Source organism: Eucyclogobius newberryi, unplaced genomic scaffold (genome assembly GCF_026437365.1).
Source record: "Eucyclogobius newberryi isolate DKJ021-1_F unplaced genomic scaffold, fEucNew1.0.hap1 SCAF_4, whole genome shotgun sequence".
In the NCBI taxonomy this organism is placed as follows: Eukaryota; Metazoa; Chordata; class Actinopteri; order Gobiiformes; family Gobiidae; genus Eucyclogobius; species Eucyclogobius newberryi.
This window is the reverse complement of record NW_027316056.1, coordinates 38,718,025-38,733,152: the sequence shown is the minus strand read 5'-3', so window position 1 is coordinate 38,733,152 and position 15,128 is coordinate 38,718,025. Positions and strand designations below refer to the sequence as shown.

The 15,128-nt window shown below is 48.1% G+C and overlaps 1 protein-coding gene across 1 annotated transcript in view; it reads right to left on the bottom strand.

The window, feature by feature from the left end:
* sh2d3a (SH2 domain containing 3A) overlaps window positions 1-15,128 on the bottom strand; it is a 31,645-nt gene that overhangs the window by 4,534 nt on the left and 11,983 nt on the right. Inside the window, exons 4-16 of the mRNA XM_072463935.1 lie at window positions 14,379-14,437; window positions 12,689-12,852; window positions 7,139-7,178; window positions 6,644-6,763; window positions 5,652-5,795; window positions 3,698-3,975; window positions 3,537-3,622; window positions 2,289-2,405; window positions 2,001-2,158; window positions 1,653-1,823; window positions 1,129-1,290; window positions 352-467; window positions 26-197 (exon numbers count right to left, since the gene is read on the bottom strand). Of these exons, the coding sequence (XP_072320036.1) occupies window positions 26-197; window positions 352-467; window positions 1,129-1,290; window positions 1,653-1,823; window positions 2,001-2,158; window positions 2,289-2,405; window positions 3,537-3,622; window positions 3,698-3,975; window positions 5,652-5,795; window positions 6,644-6,763; window positions 7,139-7,178; window positions 12,689-12,852; window positions 14,379-14,437 (1,787 nt within the window). The remainder of the gene's footprint in view (window positions 1-25; window positions 198-351; window positions 468-1,128; window positions 1,291-1,652; window positions 1,824-2,000; window positions 2,159-2,288; window positions 2,406-3,536; window positions 3,623-3,697; window positions 3,976-5,651; window positions 5,796-6,643; window positions 6,764-7,138; window positions 7,179-12,688; window positions 12,853-14,378; window positions 14,438-15,128) is intronic.

Genomic DNA, 15,128 nt, shown 5'->3' with positions numbered 1-15,128 from the left:
CCACCGCCGCCGCTGCCTCCAGTACCTGCGGCATCTCCAGCGCCTTCATCACGGCGGAGAAGGAGAACAGGTCGCGGGCGTGGTCCTTCAGCGCCCGGGCCAGGAGGACGAACTTGTGTATGACCGCGGACCGCTGGCTCACCGTCCCAGTGCAGCCCAGGATGTCCACGGCCACGCCCAGAGCGGTCACGTGGTGTCTGCAGGAGGGGCCAGAGAAGGTTCGTCAGCGAATGGCCAAACGAGGAGGAACTGAACTAATGGTCAAGTTAAGTCTTTTTTAATGATTATTCCGCGCCATCACACATCTCCAGGTGTTGCATATTAGGGGCGTGTCTTTAGCTGCTAGCGTACCTCTCCAGCAGGTCCTGCCGTAGCTGGTGTCCGTGTGGCAGAGTGACCAGCTCCAGCCCTGAAGCCACGCCCATCTGCCTCCTCTGCTCCTCGCTCACGCCAACGATACGAGCGACCTGCAAAACACGGCGGGAAAATGTCAGGAATTAAGTACAGTCCACTCTGAGCACGGGCAGCGCGGTGGCGTTAGCGTCGTAGCGGTGGTGTTAGCGCAGAGGTACCCGGCAATCCACTCTGAGCATGTGCAGCGCGGTGGTGTTAGCGCAGAGGTACCTAGCAGTCCACTCTGAGCATGTGCAGCGCGGTGGTGTTAGCGTCATCGCGGTGGTGTTAGCGCAGAGGTACCTAGCAGTCCACTCTGAGCATGTGCAGCGAGGTGGTGTTAGCGTCGTAGCGGTGGTGTTAGCGCAGGGGTACCCGACAGTCCACTCTGAGCATGTGCAGCGCGGTGGTGTTAGCGTCGTAGCGGTGGTGTTAGCGCAGGGGTACCCGACAGTCCACTCTGAGCACGGGCAGCGCGGTGGCGTTAGCGTCGTAGCGGTGGTGTTAGCGCAGAGGTACCCGGCAATCCACTCTGAGCATGTGCAGCGCGGTGGTGTTAGCGTCGTAGCGGTGGTGTTAGCGCAGAGGTACCCGACAGTCCACTCTGAGCATGTGCAGCGCGGTGGTGTTAGCGTCGTAGCGGTGGTGTTAGCGCAGAGGTACCTGGCAGTCCACTCTGAGCATGTGCAGCGCGGTGGTGTTAGCGTCGTAGCGGTGGTGTTAGCGCAGCGGTACCTGGCAGTCCACTCTGAGCATGTGCAGCGCGGTGGTGTTAGCGTCGTAGCGGTTGAACAGTTCCTTCAGAGACATGATGACCGTGGGGTCCAGAGGTCTGTTGTTCTCCGGCAGCAGCAGCGACTGGAACTCCTCCAGCTGGAAACAGGAACTAGTCTCCACCTGGACAAAGGAGCAAATGCTAACTAACGCTAACTGCTACTACTAAAATGTGATTCTTTTTTTCACTAGCTTCTATTTCTAGCGCTAACATTTTTGAGCACAGTAAATACAACATCAGTTCAATGTTGTCAAATGTGTAAAATGTGTTCATTTAAACAGATTTTATGTGGCAAATGCGAGTGAAAACAAGTGCACAGCGGGCACAACGACAGGAGCCACGCCCGTTTATGGGAATTGGAATAAGATCTGTGTGAAAACCCGGAACGGAGAACAAAAATAGTACATCAAATAAACAAAATGAAACGGATTTCATCTTTCTGTGGCAATGGGGCCCTGGACGTTCATGTCTGGAGTAAACTCACCTCTGGCCGCTCAAATGTCCAGCTGTCGTCCTCCGTCCCGGTCAGTCGAGACGACTCCTCCTTCTTCTGAGCCTCCAGGAAGCCGAAGGAGGTCTCTGTGAGGCGGGCGCGGCTCTGCCACTTCTCCTCGGCCCTCAGGCGGTCCACGTGGCCCTTACGCCGCACGGGCACCTGCCCAGAGCAACAGCGGGTCAGAGGGTACGGCCCAGAGCAAGAGAGACAGGGTTTAGAAAGAGAGGGTAAGAGTACCTGTACGACCAGCTCTTTAGAGGGTAAGAGTACCTGTACGACCAGCTCTTTAGAGGGTAAGAGTACCTGTACGACCAGCTCTTTAGAGGGTAAGAGTACCTGTACGACCAGCTCGTCGTAGAAGGATGAGGGGTCGGCGTCGGCGTCCCTGGGGGGCGGGGGCACGGCGTTGGGGAACACGGTGGAGACGCGCAGGGGCTTGGGCGGGGCCCGGGAGTGTAACTGTCCGTCAGAGCCTCGCAGAGTCACTCCTCCACCTGGAGTACCCACATCGCACATCGTTTGAAAAGCTGTGTCACTGCAACTTTGAATACTTTATCCACGTTTGTAGTTTATAGACTTAAATATATGTGCCATTCAGTAAAGAAAAGAGTATTGACAGTTCACCTGGAGGACAGGGCCGTGAGTGCCCCGCTCGGGGGCTCAGGAGTGGGTCACTGCCGGTGCGGAACACGGGGGAGAGCGGGGGTGGCCCTCTGCTCTGGGCCTTCTTCTGCAGGACGCCTGGACACAGAGACATGTTCTCACATTGTTTCTTCTCAAACACAGGTCCTGCTTCATGATTGGCTGATGGTGTTGGCTTTACATATGTTTAAATGACTGGATTTAGCCCCAGAGGCGTGTTACCTGCGCAGAGGTCACTGAGGCGTGTTACCTGCGCAGAGGTCACTGAGGCGTGTTACCTGCGCAGAGGTCACTGAGGCGTGTTACCTGCGCAGAGGTCACTGAGGCGTGTTACCTGCACGGAGGTGCCAGAGGCGTGTTACCCGTGCAGATGTCAAAGGGGCGTGTTACCTGTGCGGAGGTCACAGGGGCGTGTTACCTGTGCAGAGGTCACTGAGGCGTGTTACCTGTGCAGAGGTCACAGAGGCATGTTACCTGTGCGGAGGTCACTGAGGCGTGTTACCTGTGCAGAGGTCACTGAGGCGTGTTACCTGTGCGGAGGTCACTGAGGCGTGTTACCTGTGCGGAGGTCACTGAGGCGTGTTACCTGTGCGGAGGTCACTGAGGCGTGTTACCTGTGCGGAGGTCACAGAGGCATGTTACCTGTGCAGAGGTCACTGAGGCGTGTTACCTGTGCGGAGGTCACTGAGGCGTGTTACCTGTGCGGAGGTCACTGAGGCGTGTTACCTGTGCGGAGGTCACTGAGGCGTGTTACCTGTGCGGAGGTCACAGAGGCATGTTACCTGTGCAGAGGTCACTGAGGCGTGTTACCTGTGCGGAGGTCACTGAGGCGTGTTACCTATGCGGAGGTCACTGAGGCGTGTTACCTGTGCAGAGGTCACTGAGGCGTGTTACCTGTGCGGAGGTCACAGGGGCGTGTTACCTGTGCAGAGGTCACTGAGGCGTGTTACCTGTGCAGAGGTCACAGAGGCATGTTACCTGTGCGGAGGTCACTGAGGCGTGTTACCTGTGCAGAGGTCACTGAGGCGTGTTACCTGTGCGGAGGTCACTGAGGCGTGTTACCTGTGCGGAGGTCACTGAGGCGTGTTACCTGTGCGGAGGTCACTGAGGCGTGTTACCTGTGCGGAGGTCACAGAGGCATGTTACCTGTGCAGAGGTCACTGAGGCGTGTTACCTGTGCGGAGGTCACTGAGGCGTGTTACCTGTGCGGAGGTCACTGAGGCGTGTTACCTGTGCGGAGGTTACTGTCCGACTGTGCAGACTGTAGTGACGCTGAACAGCCCACGTTCTCCAGGTTTGCTGGGTGACTTCCACTTCTACAGACAAAGACAAAGACAAAGACGTGTAAGAACTGGACCCTTCCATCTCTGACCAGAGGCGTGTCTCCTGACCTGAGCAGAGGGTTGGCCAGCTGGAGCATCTCGCCGTGTGTGGAGCTGAAACTCCGGCGTTTGACCCGGTCGGAGTGGGTCCCTCTGCTGCTCTTCTTGTCCCGCTCCTCCTGTTGCTCACTGATGGCACGCAGAGGGACCGTGCGGGCGACCGGGTGGAAGATGACCGCTCCGGACGCTTTGGAGATGGGTCGCCGGTCTCCCACGTAGAACCGGATCAGGGCTGGAACATTCTCAAAGCGGTCCTCCTCAAACTGGAACAGCTCCCGCGAGTAGCCCTGCCACGCCCAAAGAGCAACAATCACTCTACACTCCAAACATCCAACTTTATGTTCCCGAGGGCCGGATGTTTCAGAGGGGCCGCTGGGCCAGAGGGGCCGCTGGGCCAGAGGGGCCCAACACGCCAATGTAACAACATTTTGGGTCACGCAAAATATCCCCAATGCAGTTTCAATACAACATAATAAACACTGATGGATTGGATTTCTGTGAGAAAAAACAAAAATGCTTTGCAAAACTGAACCAGAATTAAACTAAGACGAGACTTGTACGAACCAGGACTGACCAGAATAAAAACAGGTCTAAAGCAGAATTAAACAAGGACTAAACCAGGTCTAAACTAGTGCTAAACCAGGATTAACCCGGTAAACAAGATTTGTATTTAATTTTTTCAATATTTGGAAGATTTTGGATCATTTTAAATCGTTTGGAGGGCCTTGATTTGGCCCCCAGCCCTCATGTTGAATGTGTCCACTATCGACAGGACATTCCCTGGACACTGCAGAAAACCATAGATTATCCTCTGGTTGTTTATGAACAGAACTGGCCAAATCATCCCTGACACATGCCCAGTGCTGGAGCGTCTAAACTCAGGATGCTGTGGTCAGGGATGCTGTGGTCAGGGATGCTGTGGTCAGGGATGCTGTGGTCAGGGATGCTGTGGTCAGGGAGCCTGGCAAGTCTCAACTCATTTGACCCCATTTTAATGGCGGTTGATGTGGCGTTTGCTCTGTAGATGTTAAAATACTGCAGCATGGATAAAACATACATTTAAGCATTCTGGAATATTCACACACATTTGGGCTGTTGGATCACTTAAAGGCGTAATGGACGATTTTTCGGCGATTTGAGAACTCAGGCGGAAGTGCACATGCCACTCCCCCCTGCACATGCCACTCCCCCCTGCTCATGCCACTCCCCCCTGTTCATGCCACTCCCCCCTGCTCATGCCACTCCCCCCTGCTCATGCCACTCCCCCCTGCACATGCCACTCCCCCCTGCACATGCCACTCCCCCCTGCTCATGCCACTCCCCCTGCACATGCCACTCCCCCTGCACATGCCACTCCCCCCTGCTCATGCCACTCCCCCTGCACATGCCACTCCCCCTGCACATGCCACTCCCCCGTGCTCATGCCACTCCCCCGTGTGGACTGATACAACACACACGTGCGTTTGTTTATTAGTGCGACGGATCACATCACATCTCTCGTCTCCCGTAGATTTCTGTCCACTTCTGCGTCAGCTCGAACTGTCTTTCTCCGTCTTCATTTTGCCCCGTACACTGAGGGAACTATATTATGATAGATCAATGCGCTTAGACACGCGGAAACGGGAAACGTGGGACGAGCTGCACACGGCTGCAGGTGAGCGGTATGTGCGTTTTATGATTGACACGTGGCAGGACAAATGGACCGTCCACGCCACGAGGAAATAAGACTCAGATTTGGGCCCAAAAAAATCATCCATTCAGCCTTTAAGTCGCCCCCTGCTGTTGTGACTTTGAGCGTTACAAAACTCGGCTCCTCATCTTTGTGTCCGTGTGGTATATTAAAGTGTTTGCTCTCGTAGCTGAGCAGTAACAGAGCAGCTCGTCTCCCGCCGCAGAACCCGTTTGTGGGCGTTCCCTTCTTAAACACATACGAAGGCGTCGCCGGCTCACGGGGGGAACTGACCTTCTTGGGCCGGAGAACGACTCGTATGACTTTGAAGTGCATGGGGTCGTTCTTCCAGAAGCAGCTCAGGACGTAGTCGCCGGGGGCGGAGCTGGACTCGCGCACCAGGAAGTCTCCGTCCCTCTCCAGCAGAGCCTCGGACCCCTGCGCCACAGGAAGAGCGTCAGGAGCGTCCTTCAGCCAGAACGCACCAAGCATCATCATAACCAGGAGCATGGGACACCTTTGCATCTTTCATGATCGTGTTTAACATGAACAGAAGTCTAAAGACGTGTCCTGTGCATCGACTAAAAGGTATAATTAACGTAAAGCGCCCCCTACAGGCTGGACGACTCATTGAACCAACAAACAGTTAAGTCTTATACATGTAAAATGTTGCTTAAAATCATAAAAATGTTATCACAGAATAGCACATGTTTTTAGGTTTATAATTTCACTTCCTGTTTGTAATTGATGACATCACAGTAGGAAATTACCCAGCAACCACTGGGCCAAAACTCATTCAATGTCACTTATTATTTGACAAATAAAAATACATGAGAGCGACTTCAAACATGAATTCAACAAAACAGAGTCAAAAAAGTTGTTTTTTTTGTGTAAATTCTGCATAAACTGAGACTGGAACGAGTGTCCCTGGTGTGATGTCACTTCCTGCCCCTGGTGTGATGTCACTTCCTGCCCCTGGTGTGATGTCACTTCCTGCCCCTGGTGTGATGTCACTTCCTGCCCCTGGTGTGATGTCACTTCCTGCCCCTGGTGTGATGTCACTTCCTGCCCCTGGTGTGATGTCACTTCCTGCCCCTGGTGTGATGTCACTTCCTGCCCCTGGTGTGATGTCACTTCCAGCCCCTGGTGTGATGTCACTTCCTGCCCCTGGTGTGATGTCACTTCCTGTCATCTTCTCCACAAATACCTGCTCGATTGGTGTAAAATATTTATCATCCTCAGCAGCTTGGAATCCGCTCTCTGCTGAGGGACAGTCTGGACAGTACCTCTCTGCTGAGGGGCCCGTGGTACCAGGCGTGGCTCCTCAGGTCGTCCGTGCTCAGCTTCAGCTCCTCCTCCAGCTCCTTCTTCAGTGAGTCCATCTCCCTGCGCCCGCTGCGGAACACCTGCCCAAACACACCCAGATCCCTGTGAGAGGTCAGAGGTCATCTGTGTGTCCACCGAGAACTCAGGACGGGCTCAGGACGGGTAAACCACGGGTCAAGTTCAGGACGGTCAGGAGTAAACCACGGGTCAAGTTCAGGACGGTCAGGAGTAAACCACGGGTCAAACGAAGCAGCCGGTGTTTCTCCGTCACATTTACAGTTTATGATAGAATTCATGTGAAAGTCTTTGTCACTGTAACGTCTACAAGAAAAGAACCAAGACTAAAGAAGACTAAATCAGACACAGGTCTAAACCAGGTCTAAACCAGGTCTAAACCGGTTCCTGCCTCTCCTGCTCTTGTAAAGGACAGACAGCTGGACAGATGAAACTCTTACCTTCAGCTGGCTGAGGTATGCGCTCACACTCCTCCTCTTGCTGCAAAACAAAAAGCCAGAGGTGATTCGGGGCCAGTAAAGCGGGCCCTTGGGAGCCCCACATCGGCTGCTTTTCCCTGTAAACACAAGGTCACTGTGAAGGACGCTCGTGCTGGTGGAAACAGACTTTTAAACGCACGTCCTTCCTTCCTCGCCGCGTCCATCTTCCTGCCGCCGCAACCAAGCAACAGCATTCCATCTGTTCCATCTGTACTTTTGATTCAATAACAGCGTTTATTTATCATGTAAATGTCATTTTAAAAACAGATCCAACTGAACGCACGATAAGCGTCTGCGCCCTCTGCTGGCAACGAGTCAACGGGTTATTTCTGGACTTTTTCAACACATCATTCACCAAATAAAGATGTCAATATGTGACTGACAGAATATTTACAGATAAAGTGTAGTTTTGATGAAAATTAGAAATAGTTTGATTGAATAACGTCTGTTTAAAGCGTCTGTACAGTCATGTTGTGGTCATTAAACTATGATTATCTTTTAGTCACCATTAGTTGATTATTCCCGACCTATAAAGTTTAAAAAGTGAGATTCTGCAGAGTTCACATCAGGAACATAAAACATTTAGAAAAGACTGAAATATGAAACTGATGAAATAAAAACCAAGAACATACTGCCTTCCAGAGCTCGTTTGCAGACGGCTAAATCACAGTTATTACAAGATCTTTACATCAAAAGACATGATATTTTGTTCTTTGCAGAGGACATTCTATTATTTAAGTCACTGCAGCTTTTACGATTTGATCATCTTTGTGAAACTAAACTTAAAAAACACACAAAAAAGACCATTTAGAGCAAAGACGGTGGTAAAATTACATCAAAAAACAATATTACTGCGAGCACAATCTGCACAGTCAATGTTTGTTATCCTGGCTCTGGGGGGAGGAGTCACGTGTGAGGTGGGGGGAGGAGTCACATGTCCAGGGTACGAACGCCACGTCCAGGGTACGAACGCCATGAGGGGTAAAGGGTAAACTCTAAAGGGTAAACTCAACGGGGCGATGAATGTGGCGGGACATCAGGAGGTTTAGGCTCATACTCAAGTCAAGGCCTGCGGGCCGGATCAGGCCCTCCAAACAATCTGATCTGGCCCCACAGTAAAAACTGTTTTCCTCTTGTTTAATGGTTTAATCCTGGTTTAGACCTGGTCCCGGTTTAGACCTGGTCCCGATTTAGACCTGGTCCCGGTTTAGACCTGGTCCCGGTTTAGACCTGGTCCCGATTTAGACCTGGTCCCGGTTTAGACCTGGTCCCGGTTTAGACCTGGTCCCGGTTTAGACCTGGTTTTATTCTAGAATATTCCTGGTTCAATAGTTTCCGTCAGGTTCAAAACTGGATTGGCCATTTTCCAGAGCGATGTTAGTAAAACCTTTTGCATTTCATAATAAAGATCAGAATTGAAACAGATAGACATTTAGAGCCTGAAGGAGGGACATTTAGAGCCTGAAGGAGGGACATTTAGAGCCTGAATGGAGGGACATTTAGAGCCTGAAGGAGGGACATTTAGAGCCTGAAGGAGGGACATTTAGAGCCTGAAGGAGGGACATTTAGAGCCTGAAGGAGGGACATTTAGAGCCTGAATGGAGGGACATTTAGAGCCTGAAGGAGGGACATTTAGAGCCTGAAGGAGGGACATTTAGAGCCTGAAGGAGGGACATTTAGAGCCTGAATGGAGGGACATTTAGAGCCTGAAGGAGGGACATTTAGAGCCTGAAGGAGGGACATTTAGAGCCTGAATGGAGGGACATTTAGAGCCTGAAGGAGGAACATTTAGAGCCTGAAGGAGGGACATTTAGAGCCTGAATGGAGGGACATTTAGAGCCTGAAGGAGGAACATTTAGAGCCTGAAGGAGGGACATTTAGAGCCTGAATGGAGGGACAGGTTGTGACATCATTTACAGCTTATCTTTGAAATTCAGCTGAACAGACAAACTATAAATGTCCTTTTCTACCTTTTATCAACTCCCATGTGCTATAAAATGACCCAGTCGTGTCCTGCACCACATTCTTTCTTCTTCTGGCTCAAAGGTGATGACAGGAGGGCGTCGCCCGGGGCCCTCAGCTGTTTATCACCTGGAACAGCCCCAGTCAAACACTTTATACGTTTTATTCTTCATTATTTTGACAACCACGAACAACAACACTATTATTTTTACCACGAAACCAGTCACAACAAAATTCCTCACAAATTAATTAAAATAATCAACTGAAAAAGGTGTTTACACGTCAAATCTCGCGGGAACCTGCCGATGTTGAGCAACAGGTGCGTTCATTTATCACAGTTTACCGTTAATTACGAGCTCAATACGCATAGTTCGCCGCACATGTGTCACAACCGTTGAATAAACTCGTGGGTAAAGTTGTGTCAAGGAACTGGAGCGATTAGAGCCGTAAAAACGTCCAAATCTCGCGCGGGACGACGCGGTTCTTACCGTGTCAGCGCCGCGCGCGGGTCAGAAACGACGACGACGCGGCCATTGTTTTAATCAAAGTTTACAGCCCGAAACACGGCGCAGAAAGTCGGCTACGGTCCTCCGCAGGTCCCTCCCCGGCCTCGCGTGCCGCTCCCGCTTCTCCTCCTTCTCCTCCTTCTCCTCCTCCTCCTCCTGCGCGGGGACGAGTTCACACAAGTCCCGCTATTCCCCGCCCCGGGCCCCCGGAGCTCCGGAGCCCCGGCCCCGGCTCCAGCTCCAGCTCATGCCCGCTTTAGGCGTTAGTCAGGCGGGCGGCGGCTCGTGAAAGCGCCGGTGTCTCACGGAGCTTCGTCTTTTATTAAAGTGACGTATGACAGGTTTTTACGATTGTCTCATTTTGACTTTATCTGGTGTATTTAAACATGTTGTTCATATACATGACAGTTTTACTACAATCGAGCTGGTATTTGTGGAGAAAATGTTGAAAAATGTGTAGAAAGTGACACAGGAAGTGACATCAAGTTTATGCAGAATTTACACAAGAGAAAATACTTTTTTGACCTGCTAAACATTAATTCAACAAAATAAAGACGCTCTTGTGTATTTTCATTTGTCAAAAAAGTGACATTAGATGAGTTTTGGCCCAGTGGTTGCTATGGATGTCACAATTATTCGGTTAATCGATAATTGCCTTGATTCAGGTCACAATATAGTCGAAAGAACCCAATAATAATAATCGTGACAATTTTAGAAGCAAAATTAAGTCTTTTTAGTTAAATCTATCATCCAAAAATAGACCTAAAAGTAAATAACTTGTTTAATCTGGCTGTTTTTTGTCAAATGTAACTTTATTTTGTCTTTCAGAAAGTTCAGTTTGTCACTCACAAACTTGAGGAACAGTCACAGAAAATGAATTATTTCACGGTTGTTTGCTCACAACGATCATTACGCTAACGTTGGACATTGTGACATCCCCAGTGGTTGCCGTGTAATTTCCAAGTGTGATGTCACCGACCACAACCAGGAAGTGAAATGATGCACCTAAAAAAACGAGCTATTCTGGGATAAAATGTATATCATTTTTAGCTAAATTTACAATCCATTTATCATAACTGCATTTTAGTTCAATGAGTGGTCCAACCTGTAGGGAGCGCTGTAGAGTGTAGAATGTGTAAAGCACGAGTCTTTGCAGAGGTTAAAGGGACGTGTATAGGGTGCAGCAAAACCATCATTTATGAACGTTTAGTCGCGTTATAACAGCGTTTTCGGTGATCCTGTGGCTCAAGGGCTCAGAAAAGTCTGTCTTCACCTACCCCCTATCCCCCTACTTTGCTGGGATTATTTGAAAAACCACGCACAGGGTTAAATTTCAGTAGTTGCCATTCTTCAAAGTGAAGGGTTCTCTCAGTTCTGCCATCGTGAACAGGAAGTCAAGGCATTTTAGATCAATATTATTGCATTTTATGAACAGAATGTCAATTTGTGAAGACGATTTGGCCTTTCAATAGCACCAGATCCAAACAAGATCTAAACCAGGTCTAAACCAGGTATATAACAGGTCTATTACAGGTCTATTACAGGTCTATAACAGGTCTATAACAGGTCTATAACAGGTCTATTACAGATCTATTACAGGTCTATAACAGGTCTATTACAGGTCTATAACAGATCTATAACAGATCTATAACAGGTCTATAACAGGTCTATAACAGGTCTATAACAGGTCTATTACAGATCTATTACAGGTCTATAACAGGTCTATTACAGGTCTATAACAGGTCTATAACAGGTCTATAACAGGTCTATAACAGGTCTATTACAGATCTATTACAGATCTATTACAGGTCTATTACAGGTCTATAACAGATCTATTACAGGTCTATAACAGGTCTATTACAGGTCTATAACAGGTCTATTACAGATCTATTACAGATCTATTACAGGTCTATTACAGGTCTATAACAGGTCTATTACAGGTCTATAACAGATCTATTACAGGTCTATAACAGATCTATTACAGGTCTATAACAGGTCTATAATAGGTCTAAGCCAGGTCTATAACAGGTCTATAATAGGTCTATTATAGGTAACACCAGTTCTATAACAGGTCTATTACAGGTCTATAACAGGTCTGTTACAGGTCTATAATAGGTCTATAATATGTCTATTACAGGGCTATAACAGGTCTATTACAAGTCTATAACAGGTCTATTATAGGTCTATTACAGGTCTATAACAGGACAAATACAACTGCACCATGGCTTTAGTTCTAAACACGGAGAAAACACTTATATTTACAATACAAACGCTTGTTTGTTTCCAGCATTAGTCACAGCGTTTCTGCTCAGTCCAGTTCAACAGACTCGTGACAAAAATACTATAAATAGAACATAAACTAAATAGATTTCATTCATTTAAACCCAGCGCTGCATTTTGAACACTTAATATTAAAACAGCTTTGTTTGTTTCACCATTTGTAAGTTTGTAAAACTGCACCTCACTATTATGAGAGCAGTGTTTTCTATGTTTCTCCTGAAATCGTCCAGTTTAAAGCCTGAATTAAATGATTAAAAACACTTCACATTTTAGTAAAGTAGCTGTATTTGTATTCTTTCTGAAAGCCTGTTTTCGGTACATTTTTGTGTTTTCGAACATAATATAATAATAATACATGTAACAATATTTTTGAATTAATCGATTTGTTTTTTAGCTTCTTCATGTGCGTTTTATACAACATTTGACCCAGTTTTATCTTAAATTATTAGATCTCCTCAAAAATACTGAACGTTTTCTTTGTCGTCCACGCAACTCTTATTCAATCACTAAATTAGCCGACTGTCATCTCACTCAATAATCAATCAGTTTTAATGAATCGCTAATAAACGCCGCAGTTATTCCGTCCTTGTACGCTTTATGTCAACGTGAATAATTAAACTTGCGCTCGTAAAAGCACAAAAGCGCGATAAGACTCCGTGAACCTGGAGTTAATCATAAGCCCATAAGCGTTCGCACAAAGCCGTTCAGACAGGGTCAGATTTGCGGTAGGCTGTTGCCGCGGTGACCCCCCCTGCGTGCGTACCTGCTGCGTTTGTCCTCCTCGCAGCCGTCGTCCTCCTTGTCCCGGGACGCGGCGCCGTCCTCGGTCAGCGGGCGGAGCTGCGAGCAGGAGGCCGAGAGGCGGTGGTCGGGGCGGCGCAGGTGCGGCAGGACGCTCTGGCGGAACAGGTCCTTCGGCGGCTTCACCTGCAGGAAGTGGCAAACCAGAGCTGTGGTGAAATGTGGCGTAACCGCGGCGTGTTCGGGAGGTTCAGGAGCGAGAGGAAGAGGACGAGGAAATCTGACCAAACTGAGCTTTCAACGTGAACTTAAGTCTTATAAAGTCTATAAATCATGATCTAATAAAGGCTTGAGTGAGACCATTGGGGTAAAAATGTCTTATTAAAAGGTATAAAATGAACTTTATCTGTTGATTTTACTGTCTTTTAATGGGCTTTTTTACCGAGTTGCTAGTTCTGGTTGCCTTAAAAATCCGGAGCGCCACTTTCCTGCTCCATTCATTCCTTATGGGGAATTAGCCAAGTGTCGCTAAAGTAAATCAATAATGACTGAAGACAAAGCGGAGAGCGACCACCAGAGTGATCATCACAGTCACATGTAAATACTTCACATCGAGACATCTATATGTTTATAACAGTAAGTGCCTTTGTCTCTGAGCTAATGCTAACGCTAACGTACAATAAATGTAATCAATAATGTTTCAGTCACAGCACAAACTGAACTAACCTGTTTACAAAAATATTCTATGAACTTTTATCAAGTTTGTGTGTTTTATATTTAAGCTAATGTGTGTTAGCCGTTAGCTCTGAGACAAAAACACTTTTATAAACACAAGGTTTTCCTCCTGTGACATATTTACATGGGACGTAAAAGTCTTAACCTGCTGCGGTGATTATCTGTCTGTGACTCGCTCTCTGTCACGGCTTTTTATTTTTATTTTAAAGGTTTGGCTCATTCCCACAGAGAATGAAGTGAAGAGCGGCACTTTCACAGCGACCGGAACGAGCTGGACCTATGTCTGCGGATGAATATTGACCACAGTGTTTCGCTCTGAGAGGCTTTTCAAGCTTGTAAAGGTCAGTGCACAAGACAATACATTAAAAGTAGCTATTGGAGTCACAATGAGACCGCTGTGTGCTGTATGCATCTAATTATACAGCAAAGCAGGAAGCGCGCAGTTAGCATGCTAGTTATTGTTAGCGTTAGCGTTCTTTGAAAGTTGTGAAAAGTGCTTGTGAAGCCCACGTTTGGACCGCTGCAAACTGTTTCAAATGAACTTGTTTTTCACTTTTTTTTTAGACGGTAAAAATCACATTTAGTCTTTAGACAGTTTTACTTATGGGAATGTCGTGAGTGTGTTGCAGTAGAAGAAGTACCAGTAGTAGTAGTAGTAGTAGTAGTAGTAGTAGTAGTAGTAGCAGTAGTAGCAGTAGCAGTAGTAGCATTAGGAGTGGGAGTAGCAGTAGTAGTAGTAGTAGCAGTAGTAGTAGTAGTAGCAGTAGTAGTAGTAGTAGTAGTAGTAGTAGTAGTAGTAGTAGCAGTAGCATTAGTAGCATTAGGAGTAGTCGTAGTAGCATTAGTAGTAGGAGTAGTAGTAGTAGTAGCATTAGTAGTAGGAGTAGCAGTAGCAGTAGCAGTAGTAGTAGTAGTAGTAGTAGTAGCAGTAGTAGTAGTAGTAGTGGTGTATTTAGTATAAAATAACTTGGTCTGACCAGGTCCATGGATGACCCCAGGGAATGTTTTCGTCTGACCTTTGGCTTCACACTGACTCCTGTGGGACAATAAAAAATACATGAGTAAAAGAAAGTACAGGATATGATGTCATGTATATATGGCATATACTCAATATACTTGAGATTACATGACAGTTTATTGTGATGCAGGACAAAATAATGAACTTGTTTAAGGATATTTAAGTGAACATTTCTGTTTCCACTCCTCACTCGAGATGCAGAGTGCAGACTGCAGCTCTGAACAGGAAGTGAATGGACCTGAGGGGAGGAGTCTACAGCTCTGAACAGGAAGTGAATGGACCTGAGGGGAGGAGTCTGCAGCTCTGAACAGGAAGTGAATGGACCTGAGGGGAGGAGTCTGCAGCTCTGAACAGGAAGTGAATGGACCTGAGGGGAGGAGTCTGCAGCTCTGAACAGGAAGTGAATGGACCTGAGGGGAGGAGTCTGCAGCTCTGAACAGGAAGTGAATGGACCTGAGGGGAGGAGTCTGCAGCGGGGAGGAGTCTGCAGCTCTGAACAGGAAGTGAATGGACCTGAGGGGAGGAGTCTGCAGCGGGGAGGAGTCTGCAGCTCTGAACAGGAAGTGAATGGACCTGAGGGGAGGAGTCTGCAGCGGGGAGGAGTCTGCAGCTCTGAACAGGAAGTGAATGGACCTGAGGGAAGGAGTCTGCAGCTCTGAACAGGAAGTGAACAGACCTGAGGGGAGGAGTCTGCAGCTCTGAACAGTAA